The sequence below is a fragment of the Mycteria americana genome, chromosome 14, assembly GCF_035582795.1.
Source record: "Mycteria americana isolate JAX WOST 10 ecotype Jacksonville Zoo and Gardens chromosome 14, USCA_MyAme_1.0, whole genome shotgun sequence".
Taxonomy (NCBI): Eukaryota; Metazoa; Chordata; class Aves; order Ciconiiformes; family Ciconiidae; genus Mycteria; species Mycteria americana.
This window is the reverse complement of record NC_134378.1, coordinates 15,882,920-15,897,460: the sequence shown is the minus strand read 5'-3', so window position 1 is coordinate 15,897,460 and position 14,541 is coordinate 15,882,920. Positions and strand designations below refer to the sequence as shown.

General features: G+C 49.6%; 2 protein-coding genes across 2 annotated transcripts in view; one reads left to right on the top strand and one right to left on the bottom strand.

The window, feature by feature from the left end:
• ARFGAP1 (ARF GTPase activating protein 1) overlaps positions 1 to 14,541 on the bottom strand; it is a 59,608-nt gene that overhangs the window by 32,928 nt on the left and 12,139 nt on the right. The gene's annotated exons all lie outside the window — the stretch shown is intronic.
• Positions 3,756 to 14,541, top strand: part of NKAIN4 (sodium/potassium transporting ATPase interacting 4) — a 51,626-nt gene continuing 40,840 nt past the window's right edge. The window contains exon 1 of the mRNA XM_075517581.1: positions 3,756 to 3,809. Coding sequence (XP_075373696.1) covers positions 3,756 to 3,809 — 54 coding nt within the window. The remainder of the gene's footprint in view (positions 3,810 to 14,541) is intronic.

The following is a 14,541-nucleotide window of genomic DNA, read 5'->3' as shown; positions in this document are numbered from 1 at the left end:
GTCAGCCAGGAACAAGTGATAACAAGGTCCCATTGTTGCAGGTTAATCTCCCCTAGCAGTGCAGCTGGATCCATGCATCCCCCTCAGCACAACAAATTCGGATGGGAAGAGGTTCCTGATTCAACCACTGGCTGAGAACAGGGACATTTGGTCTCTGGAGCATCATTTGAACCTGAGAATGATTCCCAACTGGATTTCATTGCCTCCATGAAGGCAGGATGTGACCAGCATGTGCATCAGGAGCTTAAAGTGAAGGGGCATCCTCAGGAACTAAAGGAGGAAAAAAGAAACAACTAGGATGTCTTAAAAATACCTGTGGCACAGCATTTGGAGAGGACTGCAATAATGACTGCTTGGCCAATTCCCTTCTCTTGGTCTTCTCCTGATGGCTGTCTGATGGAGAGGGATGGAGCTGCCTGCAATTGCCTTGCTCTGGGTACAACATCCCTGCTGAGAATCCCTCAGACCCCATCCAAAGCCCCTTAATCAGGAGAAATCCTTCTGGACATCCAGACTGGACTCTCAAAGCAACATTTTGCCTGTCAAAAGCTGAGGATGAGGTTATACTCCAGGAAGAAAAAATTCAGGATACTGAGCAATTTGGTTTTCTTTCTTTTTTACTAATTTAAAGTTGTAGTTGGTTTTATGAGTTAAACTCTCAGGGTAGACGTGTGGCCCTGCAGCACTCATGCAGGAATTCAGCTGGTCAGGACTTCGCACAGTTTTTAGGAGATGCTGGCAGCTGCTGTGGCCATGCCAAGCCAAGTGCCACTCCGTAGTGGCACATGGGGGATCACTGGGGTATACTGCACATCAGTGATGGCACTGTGTTTTGGCAGCCTCTGCGCTGCCTCATCCAATGGTGCCTTGTTAATCCACCTGCTAATTAAATAAACCTAATTAGGATGTAAGTTCTATGTGTTTTATTCACTTAGGTCCAAATTCAGCTAATTCAATATTTCATCTCACGGAAATAAAGGATTTTCTGGAGATCTGCAGGAGACTTTTTAATTGGCCTGCAAAGAGTAACCAAAAAAATAAAGCTGTTGTCAGGGGGTTCAAACTCAATGCACCTCCCCTGGTGTCCATAATCAAAAGAGGTTGGAGACCACAGTACTGAAGCAAGTGTCCAACTTCCGACGTGTCAGTAGCCCCCGCTAAAACCAGTGAGGCTACTTGGATGCTTAAAGGCAGATCCCCTCTGTGTCCAGGCCTCCTGCTATACCAATGCAGATAAGAAATCATACGAATGAAGATTACAAGATGAGGCTCTGGGAGTTTTAAGTCTCTCTCTTTGAAATACAGGTTACATTATCCCTTTGGTTTCACCCTTCTTAATAAGCTAAGGAGAGTCAGTGTGTTTTCTTTCAGACGCGCGTGGAGTCCCAGCCAACACATGGTTGCCTTTTACTTAGCTTATCAAGATAAAAGTGCAGGCGGAAAAAATCCTGTTTATGTCAAACTTAGTATTTCAGCAGCAATACCTTTTGCTGTTTCACACGATGTCTCCTTTGTAGTACAACCGAGTTGGAAAATAGCTATGCTTATGGGAGGTGTTTAGAAGCAGGAGGCAGTACAAGAGATGCAGGAGGCAGTACAAGAGATGCAGGAAACCTCAAAAAACAGATGCAGGAAACCTCAAGAATGGCAGAAAGGCCAGGTACTAACCCGCACGGCTGCAGCCCAGCCTTTCCCGTGCTGTTCCCAGCAGTTTCCAGAGCACGTAACGCGAACCAGCCGAACCCCAGCCTGCGCTCGGCAGTCCTGAGCTCCTGTTTTAATTCTGATGTCAGGTTGCCTGACCCGACAGTGCAGAGTGAGACTTCCCTATGCAGTTTGTAAGGAATGTTTCATCTGCATTCATGAAAAAATAACCTGGTCTCTGTTCCTATTGCCTCCACCATCCGGAAACCATCTTCCTGGAAATACAAATACTGCCACAGTTTCTTCAGTCCACAGCTTTCTGGGTGAAGTAAATTGGTTTCTTCTCTGGGTGTATTCCTTTCACCTATAATGACATGTGTTTTATTGTATCTGACTGCATTAATTGATGCCCTGGTTATGTGGGGTGCACAGGTCAGATAATCTATATACTTTACCATTTAAAACCAGTAGGATTTGTGATGAAGTCAGAGTCTGTCTCCTCATCTTAGGTATTCAGAGTTTGCTTGTTTGTTTGTTCCCTTTCTCCCTGTGGCTGATTTGAATAACAATAATGTTAATATAAGGTTTTTAACATTCATAGCACTTTAGGACTAATCCTGCTTCCTTGGGGTATAGTCAGGCAATGCTTTCCTCAAGTAAAATTATAGAGCCTCTATCATTTCAGCTACTGTCTCCTTCTCACGCCACTGTAATAAGCAATGTGGCATGCTTATTTAAAAGGAAAGCGGAACTGGTTGCTCACGGTACGAAGTTGCACCCTGCTTTGGAGGCAGAAGCAAAACCCTAACTTGCTTCAGAGGAAGAGGAAGAGCCTGAGAGTAACAGAGCAAACTGTCGTGCAGCCATTGGAGTCACTGGAGATTGCAAAGAGACGACATCGTCATCACGAGTCTCTCCCAAAGCTTCTTATCCTGTTGTGTGGAGCTTAGCAACAAGTCTGTCCCAGTCACAGTGCGTGGTGTGTGACCTGCTCCTCGCTCTGCCCAGAAACGTGTACGGCAGGGAGGGCCGACATGGTCCCATGTCTTCTGGACCCTGCTTCTCCTTCTGGAAGGACTCAGGCGCGTAAAGGAGGTGGTTGTGTGCTCGTGGATTTGCTCCGCATTCGCAATTGAAGTAGACTGACTTGCTTTTCTACAGACGCAGGGTATGGCGAGTGGTTCATAGATGGTGCCAGGCAGAAGCTCCTCTTGGAAGAAGAGAGATGCTCCCCTACGTCGCTCTGCTGCTAGTCAGCTGCCATTCATTCACAAGCCTGGGTATATACTTTAAAATACCCACAAGCGTGCATTTTAAAACATTCCTTGTCGTATCCCCCTTTCTGAGTTTGTCTTCCGTGTGCACTCTCGCTGACAAATTGTAGGGGAAGAACCACTGTATTTTAGGTGAATTCTGGGCTTCGTGATTTGTAGGCTGAGCATGCCAGCACCTGCACGGGGAGGAAGGTGATGGCCATATGTGGAAGGGGGAGAGGAGCTCCCGATTCCCGTCGCCTAGGGTGCCCTGTAGGCTCCGTGTCCCACCCAGGCGGCTCGCCCGCCCAGCACGGCCCGTGCCCCGGCACGCACCGGGCACCCCCGGCAGCGGCAGAGCCGGCACCGCCGGGGAAACGCGTCCCACCAAGGCAAAAAAAGCAGGGGCTGCCCCACCAGCCCTCTCCAGGGAAAAGCAGCTGCCCCGGCTGCGCTGCCTGGCTCAGCCCCCCGGGGGAGGGCTCTGCCCGGGGGCCGGGAGCGTCCCCCCGCGCCTGCCCGGGCTCGGGGCCGCGTCCCGGCGGCGGCAGCGACCCCCGCCCCGCCAGCCCTGCCCGCCTTGGGGACGGCCGCCGCCGGCGGGGCATTGCCCTTTTAAGCTGTGGCCCCACTGCCTCCTCCCCGGCTCCCGGAGGGGCTCCGGCAGCCGCCGCGACCTCCCTCCCTCCCTCCCTCCCTCCCTCCCTCCCTCCATCCATCCCTCCATCCCTCCATCCCTCCTCCCTCCCCGCTCCCGGCGGCGGCGAGCGGCAGCTGCGGGCCGGGGCGCGGAGAGCCCCAGGGCGGCGGCGGGGCCACGGCGAGCCGGGCTGCTCCTGCCCCCGCTGCTCGGAGACCATGGGATGCTGCACCGGGCGCTGCACCCTGATTTTCCTCTGCACTTTGCAGCTGGTAAGTGGAGGCGCCCCGGGAGCGGCGGGGGGGTAGGGGGGGGACGGACGGCGGAGAACGGGGGGTTCGGCTTCCCGGGACGGGGACGGGAACAAAAGTCCCCTGTCCCCCCCCCCCCCCCAGCGCCTCGGTGCCCGCTGCCCCGGGGCCGGTAAAGGCTCCGCTCCCTCCTCGACTTCATCTCGGAGGAGGAAGGTGGAGGGATGTCAGGCTGCGCTCTGCTGCGCGGCGGAGGGGGGGGGAATTTACTGATGCCTAAAAGTCGGAGAAACGTTTAAAAAAAAAAAAAAAGTTCTCAGTTCCTAAGTTTGTGCTTATAAGATACAACTGAAAAACATCAGTCCGTCAAAGGGGTCCCGGCGGGCTCGGTGGCGATGCTGCAAACGAAATCAAACCAAACTTCAGACCTGCCGACCCCCCCGGTGCCTTCAGCCCCTCGCGTGTCCGGCTGCAAGAGGGGGCTCGCCGGCATCCCGCCCTGCTCGCCTGCACGGGGGAGGTTTGCCCTGGCCGGGAAGGAATTACTTCAAACCTCCTCGGGATGAAGTGCTTAGGTAGAATGTGCTTATAAATACACATATATTTATTGAGAAATAAACTTCCCGCTGTGCGGAAAGCGTTGGTCCCTGCTGGGCAGGGGTTCCTCGTCCTCATGACATCTGGGTACATGTCAGTGCGAGCAGTGATAAACAAAGGTCTGGTTGTTCCCCGAGTGTCCGTGCATCCAGGCTGGGTCTGGAGGGTCCCCTTCTTGTCAATAGCTAACGGGCTCCAGGGCTCCTCCAGCCTTAAAAAGGAAATGACAGCATCTATGTGTTTTAATTTCATTTACTTCTTCCAAATTTGCTTTATTTTGGAGCATTAGCAGCGTGCGGGAAAGGGCAGGCTTCCTGCTAAGCTCTGTTGCATGGTGAGCTAGTGCCGAGGGATGACTCTAGTTAAAACTCTTTGTTTTGGAGTTGCTTACTGTGACAGCAGCGTTGTTTTCTGCCAAGGGACGGTGAGCGGGCACTTTGCTGAAGGTGGGAGAGAACCTCTCATTAGGAGAAACCTGCTAGTTTTGAAATGGAAACCATCAGCCTCAAATTGAAGGGGAAGAGGGTGAGAATGCAACCCTGTTAACTCCGACTAGCACCATCGGAAGATGCGGATGGCAGATTTGCCTCATAGCTAAACAAAATACAGAACAGAAGTGGTGGGGTTTTCTTGCACAAAGCGTCTCACTAAGCGTATTTATGAGCGAGTTGAATGGCTGGGGAGTGTATTTAGTCTCCTGGATTATTTCTTTTGATTTTTCACCCGTGATCACAGAAGAAAGAAGCTGCACCCTGTCTTACATTAGAAATTGGCACCTCAACACTCACTGTCTCTTAAACCCATCACTATGTCGTCCTGCTTTAAAGCACGCACTTACACTAACTGGAGGGAAAAAAAGAAAGAGAAAAAGCCATGAGCTGCTGGTGCTGTTCTTGTTTCTGACAAGCGTGGGAGTTTTCTCGTATCCAAGATACAGGGACAAAGAACCCCCAGCATTTTATTTTCCTTAAGACCCTCCTCCTTGAAGAAAAGAATCAGTTTGGCTCATTCTTAAGCAAGTTTGGATGCCTTGGCCGTAGCGATTTCCCATGGCACTTGCTGGGTGAGTTGGTAGAGCTGGAAAAATGTGAACTATGGTGAGGGAATTCCTGGAGCCATGCTCCGATGGGGGTGAGGTCAGGAGATCCTGGCCGGTTCCCAGCAAGTGCTTGGGTGAGGGTGAGATCCAGCCTGGTGCTTTTTTATTATTTTTCTTTCAGCAAATATTGTCTGTAAATCGTCACATCACTTCCACATCAGTACAGCCAAGTGACCTGCAGGACTCGCTGCTGCTCAGGGTGGGTTCTGCTAAGACAAAACGCTGAAGCGATCAGGCCAAGATCATCAATAAATTATAATGACGTGAACTTCCTTTGTTCCTCTCATGTCTCTGCTCGGCTTCATTTGATACTTTGAACCTGTCACAGTCTTCCCGGTATGTTGCCAAGCAGCGTGTCTCCCACTACCAAAGTCCCAGGGGTGAAATCCTGGCTCCTCTATGGTCAGCGGATGCTTTGCCTCTGACTTAGATGGGGAGAGGATTTCAGCGCTGGGATTTCCCACTTCAGTTTTGCAGCACACCCCTGTGTTTCTTTACATGTTCTCATGTCTGTTCCTCAAGGCTTCACTGGGGCTTTTTATAAACGATGAGCGGAACCACGAAACAACCCCCCCAGAAAAAAAAATCAAATTAGGAATTTGAGTTGCAATGCTTTGTAGCGATTGTTTTATTATTAGGTGCAAGTAGTTGAGTAAGTGTGTGGGGAAGCGTTTGCACGCTGCAGCCTAAATGTTTCCCCGGAAAAAAAGGCAGAAAACAAACATATTCATCATTGCGGTGTATGCTCCCAAAGAAAAAGTTTGTGATCCAGTCGGAGAGCAGAGCAACGTGTGAATTGAAGGAGCTGCTACACAATGCGAATACCAACTAGATCTTCAGCCCCCCACGGCCTGAGCGCTCGTGGCGCAGATAGAGGAGGAGAGCCGTATGCATCTGTCTGAAGAAAATCAGGGCTGACTCCCCAGCGGTTTGCTAATCAAGGGGGGAGGGAAGGCTGTACTTTGAATAAATAATTTGCCACGTTCCAATTTTAGGTTATTGTTTCCTTGAAACGTCCACGTTAGGCTCTTGCTTTGCCGATCGGTGCTGCAGGGAGGCTGCGAGAAGGTTCTGGCTCTCCCTCCCCCTGATCCCGGTGTGTGCTGTCCCTAATCCTTCCCTTCTTCCCGATCCACCCCTGTATTCAGCAGAAGTTTGGGTGAGCGTCGGCCCAGGTCAGGGCCACCCTGCAGATGAGCTTATCCTCAGCCGTGGCATAGAGGAGGACCGTCAGCCAGGTGACGGGGTGTTTGTAGCCCCGAGTTGGTGCCTCCCAAGGGTGCCGTCACCTCCCAGGTCTCGCTTTGCCCGAACAGCTCTGCCATTCAGGTGCTGATGTTACCTACAGCAGCTTGCCAGCCCTTGCTCATCCCTCCCGGCCTTTGGGCAGTTGCATATTAAGAAACACGAGCAAAACTTAAGTGAGGCATAGGCCTCCCCAAGAAAAAATCAGGAGTCTGTAAGAGAGCCTCTGCAGAGGGTTGAGAAATGTCCCTTGTAGAAATCAGGGTTGAAAAAGGCTTGTCGAGGGCAGGATTTCTGAACCCGGGTGGTATGACAGAGACTGTCGCACCCAGCAGGACTGTGGACTGGGTGGGTCATGGTGAGAAACCACAAACAAGGGCTGGGTCTCGGGCAGGGAGATATTAAAAAATCATTGTTTTGCTTCTTTCCTCTCTGCCAGCGTGAGATTGCACCCAAACAGTGTATTTTCTGGAGCAGTAAGTGATTGTGCGCTGAAGGCACTATGTGAATTTATTTCCACCGAGCATGGAAAAATTCCCTTCCCTCCCCGTGCCCTGTCCCAATAAATCAAACAACTGTAGTTTCTTTACATTCTGTCTGTGGATTGAGAGCTCAGATGCCAAGCAAAGCCTGGAGACAATTTTACAGATACATTATAAATCCCCTTAGAATAAGAGCTTCTAATGGAAAAAGTGACTAATACTTCAAATGAGCACAGAACAAGGCACCCTGGGACGGGACTGCGTATTGAGACTAACCAAAAGTAACTATATACCTTTATTTATTTATTTATTCTCCCTCACTCCCTTCTCAGCGATGCCTTTTTAATCTCTTACAGAAGGGGGTGACCAGTTCTGGAAACTATTTGAAACCAGCACAGATCCTTCTCTAACTACTCTCTTGTAACTAAAGCGGTCGTGTCAGTTTGACCGAGGCATAAAGCGATGAAGAGCACGCAGGGGGCGAGGGCAGGAGGGGAGCGTGGCAGACGGGCAGGCGGGGTTGCACGGCAAGTCGGGCAAGGCAGGATCTGGGCCAAAAAAAGCGTGAGTTAATATAGGTGGGCTCGATCGGATCGGCACACGAGGGCTGCAAGAGGGAGGGTGGTAGAGCATCTTCCTACCCAAGGCAAGGAGCAAGCAGGACTGCAGCGTCTGCGCTTTGGGGGTTGTGGAGGTGCCTTTCTTGGCTTTCTCCTCTCCGTCCCGGGGACATTTTGAACTGGAGGCAGGGTGGGCAGAGCAGGACCCATCTCTCCCCCCGCTCTGCAGCTGCCTCCCGAGCTGGGGCAGTTTGATGCATCTCCTGAGGGAGGTCTGGGCTCACGCGGCTGTGGTACGGCTGAGCACAAAGCATTCAAGGCAAGAGCAGGTGCGAGGGGAAGCCCGGTCTCCCTTTGCTCATCACGCTGCTCAGGACCGCCCCAAAATTACCTTGTGCCCTCCCCAGCTGTTTATCTCCTCCATGGTTTGTGCTTAAACTATAATCCCTCTAGGGAAGGGCCTATCGTTCGTGTATATGCACAGCACCTAGCACCGTGATGGCTTGAACCTTTCCTGAAGTCCTTGAACACTCCAGGCTAAATAATAACAGAAGTCTAAAGACTACGTTTGACAGATGCTGTCTTCTCCGTGTCTGCTCCAGACAAAGGAAAATTAAAGCTGTGCCAATAATAGAGCTCGTCAGCATTTTCCACTGAAGCTGACTTTCAGTAGAAACCTGGGGATTTGACTAAATGAATATTTTCATGAGAAGTATCTGCTTTCCATAGACAATTCTGAGTTTTTCTCCCAAGTTTTGGCCAGAATATTTTGGCGAAAAATCAAAAATGTGCTGGCAAATGTTTGCTGTGCTGGCAAACATTTTTAATTTTGGAGTTGTGGAGCTTTTCTTACAAAAAGTTGAATTTTTGCATGAGGAGATTTTTCTTTTTTTTTTTTTCTTTTTCCTGAGCAGCTGGAGTCAGTACCGCTGTAGCACAGTGGTCTAAGCCTAAAAGCTTCTGATGAGCACAAGGGAAGAGGGGCTTGGGGTCTGTGTTTCAGAAGTCCCCCGTTGCAGATTGCACCTTGCCTGGCAGCCCACATCCACGTTTCCCATAGCGGTGCCGGAGATTGCAAATGACTCACAGGAACCACATTTCTTTGTGTCCTCTGACCGAACCCATCTAGCGCTTTCAGACCAGGAATGAAATTTGGCAAAGGCCAAGCCAAAAAGCAGCTGAGGGCAGGGTGGTATTGAAGTCAACTCCTCTTCTTGGAGAACCAGGGCTTTATTTCGGCTGACGCAGTGTGTTTGCCTGACCGCTCTCTGATTTCTCCCGGGCACTCTCTGCTCCGTTGCCTTCCCCTTTTTCCTCTCTCCGAGCACCAGGGCCATGCGAGAAGAGGAGGAGACAGTCTTCCCCTGATGGAGAACCTCTCCCCCTGGCCGGTGTGGGGTTAAGGGAGCGCTGCGCCTGCCAACCCCCAGCTGACGTTGCTCCATTGTGTGCTAATAATATACGGAAACTCGGATCATTTTGGCCGGGGTGCAGGATGGAGCTCTTCCAAGAATCTGCTCTAGGGGCCCTCAAGTAGGAACTCTTGGAGAATAAACTGGATAACAAAGGCCAGATTTCCTCTAGGAAAACCCTGGAATAGCCTGTAGGTTTTCGAGCACTTAAGAAAATGCATATGATCTAGCCAGCAGTAAGTGCCCCAGCTGTAGCATTCCCTTTTTCCATTAAGAAAAGGTTGGGTTTGAGGTCAGTAGAACTAAACCTTTCTTTCTTATCAAAAAAACCCAGAGATAATTTGTGATTTAATGTCCTTATGCTTGTGGGGTTCCCTTTGTCCCCTGTTCTCCTGGGCTGCCGCAGATGTGAGGAGCACATCTGACTGCATAGGTTGTGTCTCTGTGTTTAAGTTTGATAGAAAAAGAGTTTCCAACAAAGTAGAAACTTTTGTCTCAAAAGTAACGCATTCTTCTCCCATTCCCCATCTCCAGAAAACAAGGAGGGAAAAAAGGACATTTCTGGGCAAAAAAATGAAAATACTCCGGCATTTAGCAATGTTTGCTGAAAATGATGGGGAGGGTTTATTGTGCCAAACCCCAAATATTTTGAACTTTTCAGAAGTGTTTTCAAGCTTCTGTAAAAAAGTTGAAAAGTGTCACTAAAAAGAAGTTGCTTTGGTGTTGTGGTTTTGGTTTTTTTTTCCTTTGGAGTTGTGCACTCCGGAAGTTTTCATCTTCCAAATATTTCTGATGTCATCGTGTCTCCCCCATCTTGTGTTGGGATTTAAGGGGAGAAGTCCTCAAAGAGGAAGCACAGGCTTGGGTGTTCCCGCAGGGTAGTGGCTTGCTGAGTTGACTCATTATCTACTCATAGGCCAATGTTTTTTGGTATTTTTGTTGTAGAAGGAAACTCAATGAATAAACGCCCTGCAGAACCACCAATCTGAGATATTTAATAGTCATTCCAGAATCACAATATTACATTGAAGTTCACAGGATTTGAGAATAAGAATAAATGACTTCTGCTTCGCTTGTTTATTGAGCTCTGATAAGGGTCAGAATCTTATTTCGTCTTCTTCTTGCCAGGGATAATAGTAGGGATTACAAAAGCAAGGATTAATAGTAGTAAATGTAGGGAATCAGTAGCAAAGTAATAATAGGAAAGTAGGTATTAATAGTAGGGATGAGGAAACCTGAAACGATTGAAATATCTGGCAGAAATCTTTGAGATGGGGTTTCAACAAAGGTGCTGCTTCTCAACAGCATATCGGATTTGTGTTTCACGTTGAACTCGGAAAAGTCAATGGTGATGTTGCTCCGGCTTCTTCCTGGGTTAGCTGAGCCCCAGGCCCACATCTGAAAGTCCTTGTGAAGTGAAGAACAGAAGTTTTATTTTGCTTTATGTTCCGAGGTTTCACTGACTAGGGAGGAGCGAGCAGCAGTTCTCTGCTGGGGCAAGATCAATAGATCCTTCCTTGACTTCACTGTAGCTCGTTAACATCGACTGTCTTTTCCAAGGGATGCTTTTTGGTCTCATTTCCACAAGGACTTAATTGCCATTTTCCTGGTGTCTGTGGCTTGTTCTCAGCACAGCTGCTTCTGTGTCAGGACGTTAGACACAAATATGTTGTTTATCAGGGAAGCTCACGTCCCAGATTTTCTCTCAAAGGTGAGGACTCATGGAAATTAGGAGAGCAGCTTTTCTGATGCCCCTTCCCCCTTCATCCTGGATGTTGTTCGGGTGAATCTAGGTTTAGTAATTGAGGTGTCAGATTCCCTGACACCTTTCGGCTGAAAGGATGATGGTGTGGAAGCGGTGACCTCCGCTGCCATCTGCCACAGCTTAATGAAAATATACTGTGGGAATCAAGGCAACAGCTTGTCTTCATCACCTGCTTGGAGAAGGCAGACGTCAGGAGTCACCGTGCCAGCTTCCTTTGCCACCTTTCAGCGACTGGCCAGCCCTGCAGGCAGCTTCCCACCTGCTCTCCAGGCTCTCGCAGGCCAGCAAAATACCTACTTTCTTCCCTTTTTTTTTTTCCTCCAGTTTTTTCATCCAATGCTGAAAACTCTAGAAAACCAGGACCATCGTCATATTTCATCTGCACCAATGGAGCAAGCACACAGATGTCCACCCAGGTCCTGGTTTTCAGAAGCGTGGGAGCACAAGTTGCCACCCCGTTACGGCAGCGGGCAGTCCCGCTGCACAGCGATGGGGCGGGAGGGCTGAGCGTGTGTGTGGGATCCAGCCTTCGTGCCCTTTCTGCGCTTTGGGGCAGCCCCTCACCACGCAGACTTGGGGCCCATTGCACTGCCCTCGGAGGAGACAAGAAAGCAGCTGAGGATCCCCCTGATGAGATCCTTGGAGATGGGATGCCTGCAGAGGGGTGGGCCAGGCTCCTCATCCCGGCTCGCTCCATCCCACACCCTGCAGAGCTGCCCATGAGCTCAGTCTCCCAGGTCTAGGAGGGCATTGCTCTGCAACAGGATCTCTTTTCTCAGCGCGGTTCTCCAAGTCTCTTTCCCTGTCATCGTGCCATCCCCGAGTGACCTGGGACATCACTGACCTAAGGGAGGTAGGTGCAAATGATAGAGGACAGACTCCTTCATTACCGAGCACTTTGGGCAACCAGTCACCGGGTCAAAGATATGAACGAACAAGAATTGAATATTACTGAGGATAGTTGGGTTACACTTTTCCTCAAGAGCTAAGTACACTTAATAAAAAATGAATCCTGGTGCTCAGATGAGTACACAGGTACAGGGAATATACAAAGCCTGGGAAGAAGCCTCCTGTGACCCTTCTCTGGGGAACAGGGATCTTTCCTGTGTCTGTGGTGACTCTGACAACAGCCTTGGACCCATTAAAGAGTCTGGTGCTGAATTATATTTCCCAAGTGCTATTCTCTGGAGATAGTTCATCTGTAAACACCGTTTCATCTGAACAGGGAAGGTGAGATAGAGGACACTAAAGAAGGGGATGGAGCATTTTATTACCCACATAGAACTTGTAAAATATTGAGTGTAACCTTGCATGGAGTGCTCTGTATGGTGTGTTCATCCATCACAGATAAACAGCCTCACCACAATTAACAGTTTGTCACTGTCTGTCTTCAGCTCCACCTGAAAATTACCTCTGTAGTAACCAGAGCTCAATCTCAGTACCAGGATGGTTAACCTACCTGGAGATCAGGAGGAGTCTAAGTCCTGGCCTTACTTGGATTTGTTCGTATTTAGGAGGTTTGGACATTATTTCTACAGTACTACAATAAAAGCATCACCCTGCACATTAGAAATGGCTTCTTTGTGTTGGGAGTATGTTGGATTGTACTCTAAGGTCTGCAAGCAAAATTTTCCCCTACGTGAAGCTCAGCAGATAGATGGTCTTTTTGTGGAGGGTATGTGGCAGGGTCTTTCCTTAATATTACTGCTATGGTCCAGATATTCAGGAGTGCCTAACTCCATGCTATGGGGCTTGGGAGCATCCTGTCCTCCTTTCAGAGATGCTGAACCCTTGATACTCTACTAAGTGGGAAGTAGTCCCACTTTGGTGGAAGCGCCACGTCCAAATGCTCCAAGAACCAGGATGTAGTCATGGGCACTTAAAAAAGCTTTTCTGCTTCCCTGAGACGGAATTACTGAGTGAAGCTCACTGGAGAAAAACTCCTCCTGAACCAAAGACCCTCCCTCAGCAGGACAAGACAGAGCTGGCCTGGCCTGACTGGCTTTGACCTTCATTTAGAGGCCTTGAAAGCAGCAGAGACCACGTGTATGTGTTTACCAGCTAACAGGTCCAGAGAGACAAGGTCTAGGTCCATAGACTGATTAACCTTGTGGAGGATGACCAAGACGTGAGTCCTCAGACTTGGGTGGACTATTGCACTTCCCCAGAACCCAAAACACCTTTGAGGTTCTGGGCCAAACACCTCCTGTTCAACTGCAGCGCAGAAGAGCTTCTCCTGCAGCTCTTCCCTGGAGGAGGGTGAAGAGAACATCCAAATCTCTGGCCAGATTTGAAGACTCTGTGCATTTAGATAGCTTGCATGAATATCTGAACTACTGGCTACTTAGCCAAATCAAACCCAGTTCCTAATTTCCCAGGGCTACTGGTAATCCGTTGGCAGCAGATTTCCATGTGTGAGATGAGAATGGGCTCTGACAGGCGGCTGGCATCCCTAGCTCCGGCAGACAACGCACTTTTTGTGATATCATTGTGGGAAAGGCAATACACCTGCTTATATTGTATATGTACAGAATTAGGGGAGAAATCTGATTATCCTAATTACTCAGAAATGCTAAATATGTGCAGAATACAGTTTGGCTAATTAGCCTAGGAGATTGCTGTCTGTTCGGCAGGGAGGAGAGCGGGTGTCGGGAGAAGCGTAACGGGAGTTCACAGTCTGTTACGTGCCCTTTGCTTTCCGAGCATGTGGAGAAAAGTGAGCACGGGGGGTTGGAGATGTGATTGCCAGCCTTAAAACAAATTACAAAGCTGGGAAAGGGCAATTCTTTTTCAAATGTCTGCCACTTTTTAGGATTCTGGGTCTTCAAGTTTCCCATCTCATTATTCTGAGAGGAGACATTCAAGGGAAGGATGGGTCTGCCTCGCTGCGCAAACAGCTGGCGAGAGCCCCTGCACGACGCCTTCTCAGAGGTGTCTGTTCTGCGTGCTCTTTACCCTGCCTTTGTGCTGACACGGGCACATTCTCAAATGCTCTCCGAAGCCTGAGGAGACCACGATGGTAGTTGGTTCTGTGAATGGTGCTGCTTCGTTTGCACTTAATGGGCTCGTTTGCACCACAGAAGTGCATGTTAGAAGAGGTCTTCTGGCCCACAATCTGACCGGCTTTTCCCAGAGATGCAGAGGAAGGCAGGCAGATGCTAGGCAGGGTGGTTCATGCTGAGTACGTCTCAAGGTACTAATCCCCAGGTGTCTAGATCCAGAGAACCAGGCTGGTTCCTCCAGCTCCATGCAGGACATGCACCCACCAAGCAAACCATGACACCGTATGGGAGGGCTGCAGGGTCCACACCAGTGTGAGGTCGGGACAGCCGGCATGCACACCTCCGTGTGTTCTTGGGTCCTACAGTCTACACCAAGCTCTGCCATCAGACCAGAGCCCAAACCCAGATCTTCTGGATGTAATCAGTGCCCAAAATGCACGCTCATCCATTGCTCCTTGTAGCCATGCTTCCTCATGTCTTTAAATAACCCTGCATAGCTTTTACTCCTGACCTAGCCAGAGACTAATGTCTACCTTAGGCTTTTCTGGAAAGGTTAATTTTCATGCTCTTAAGTTGCTGGCCATATTCAGT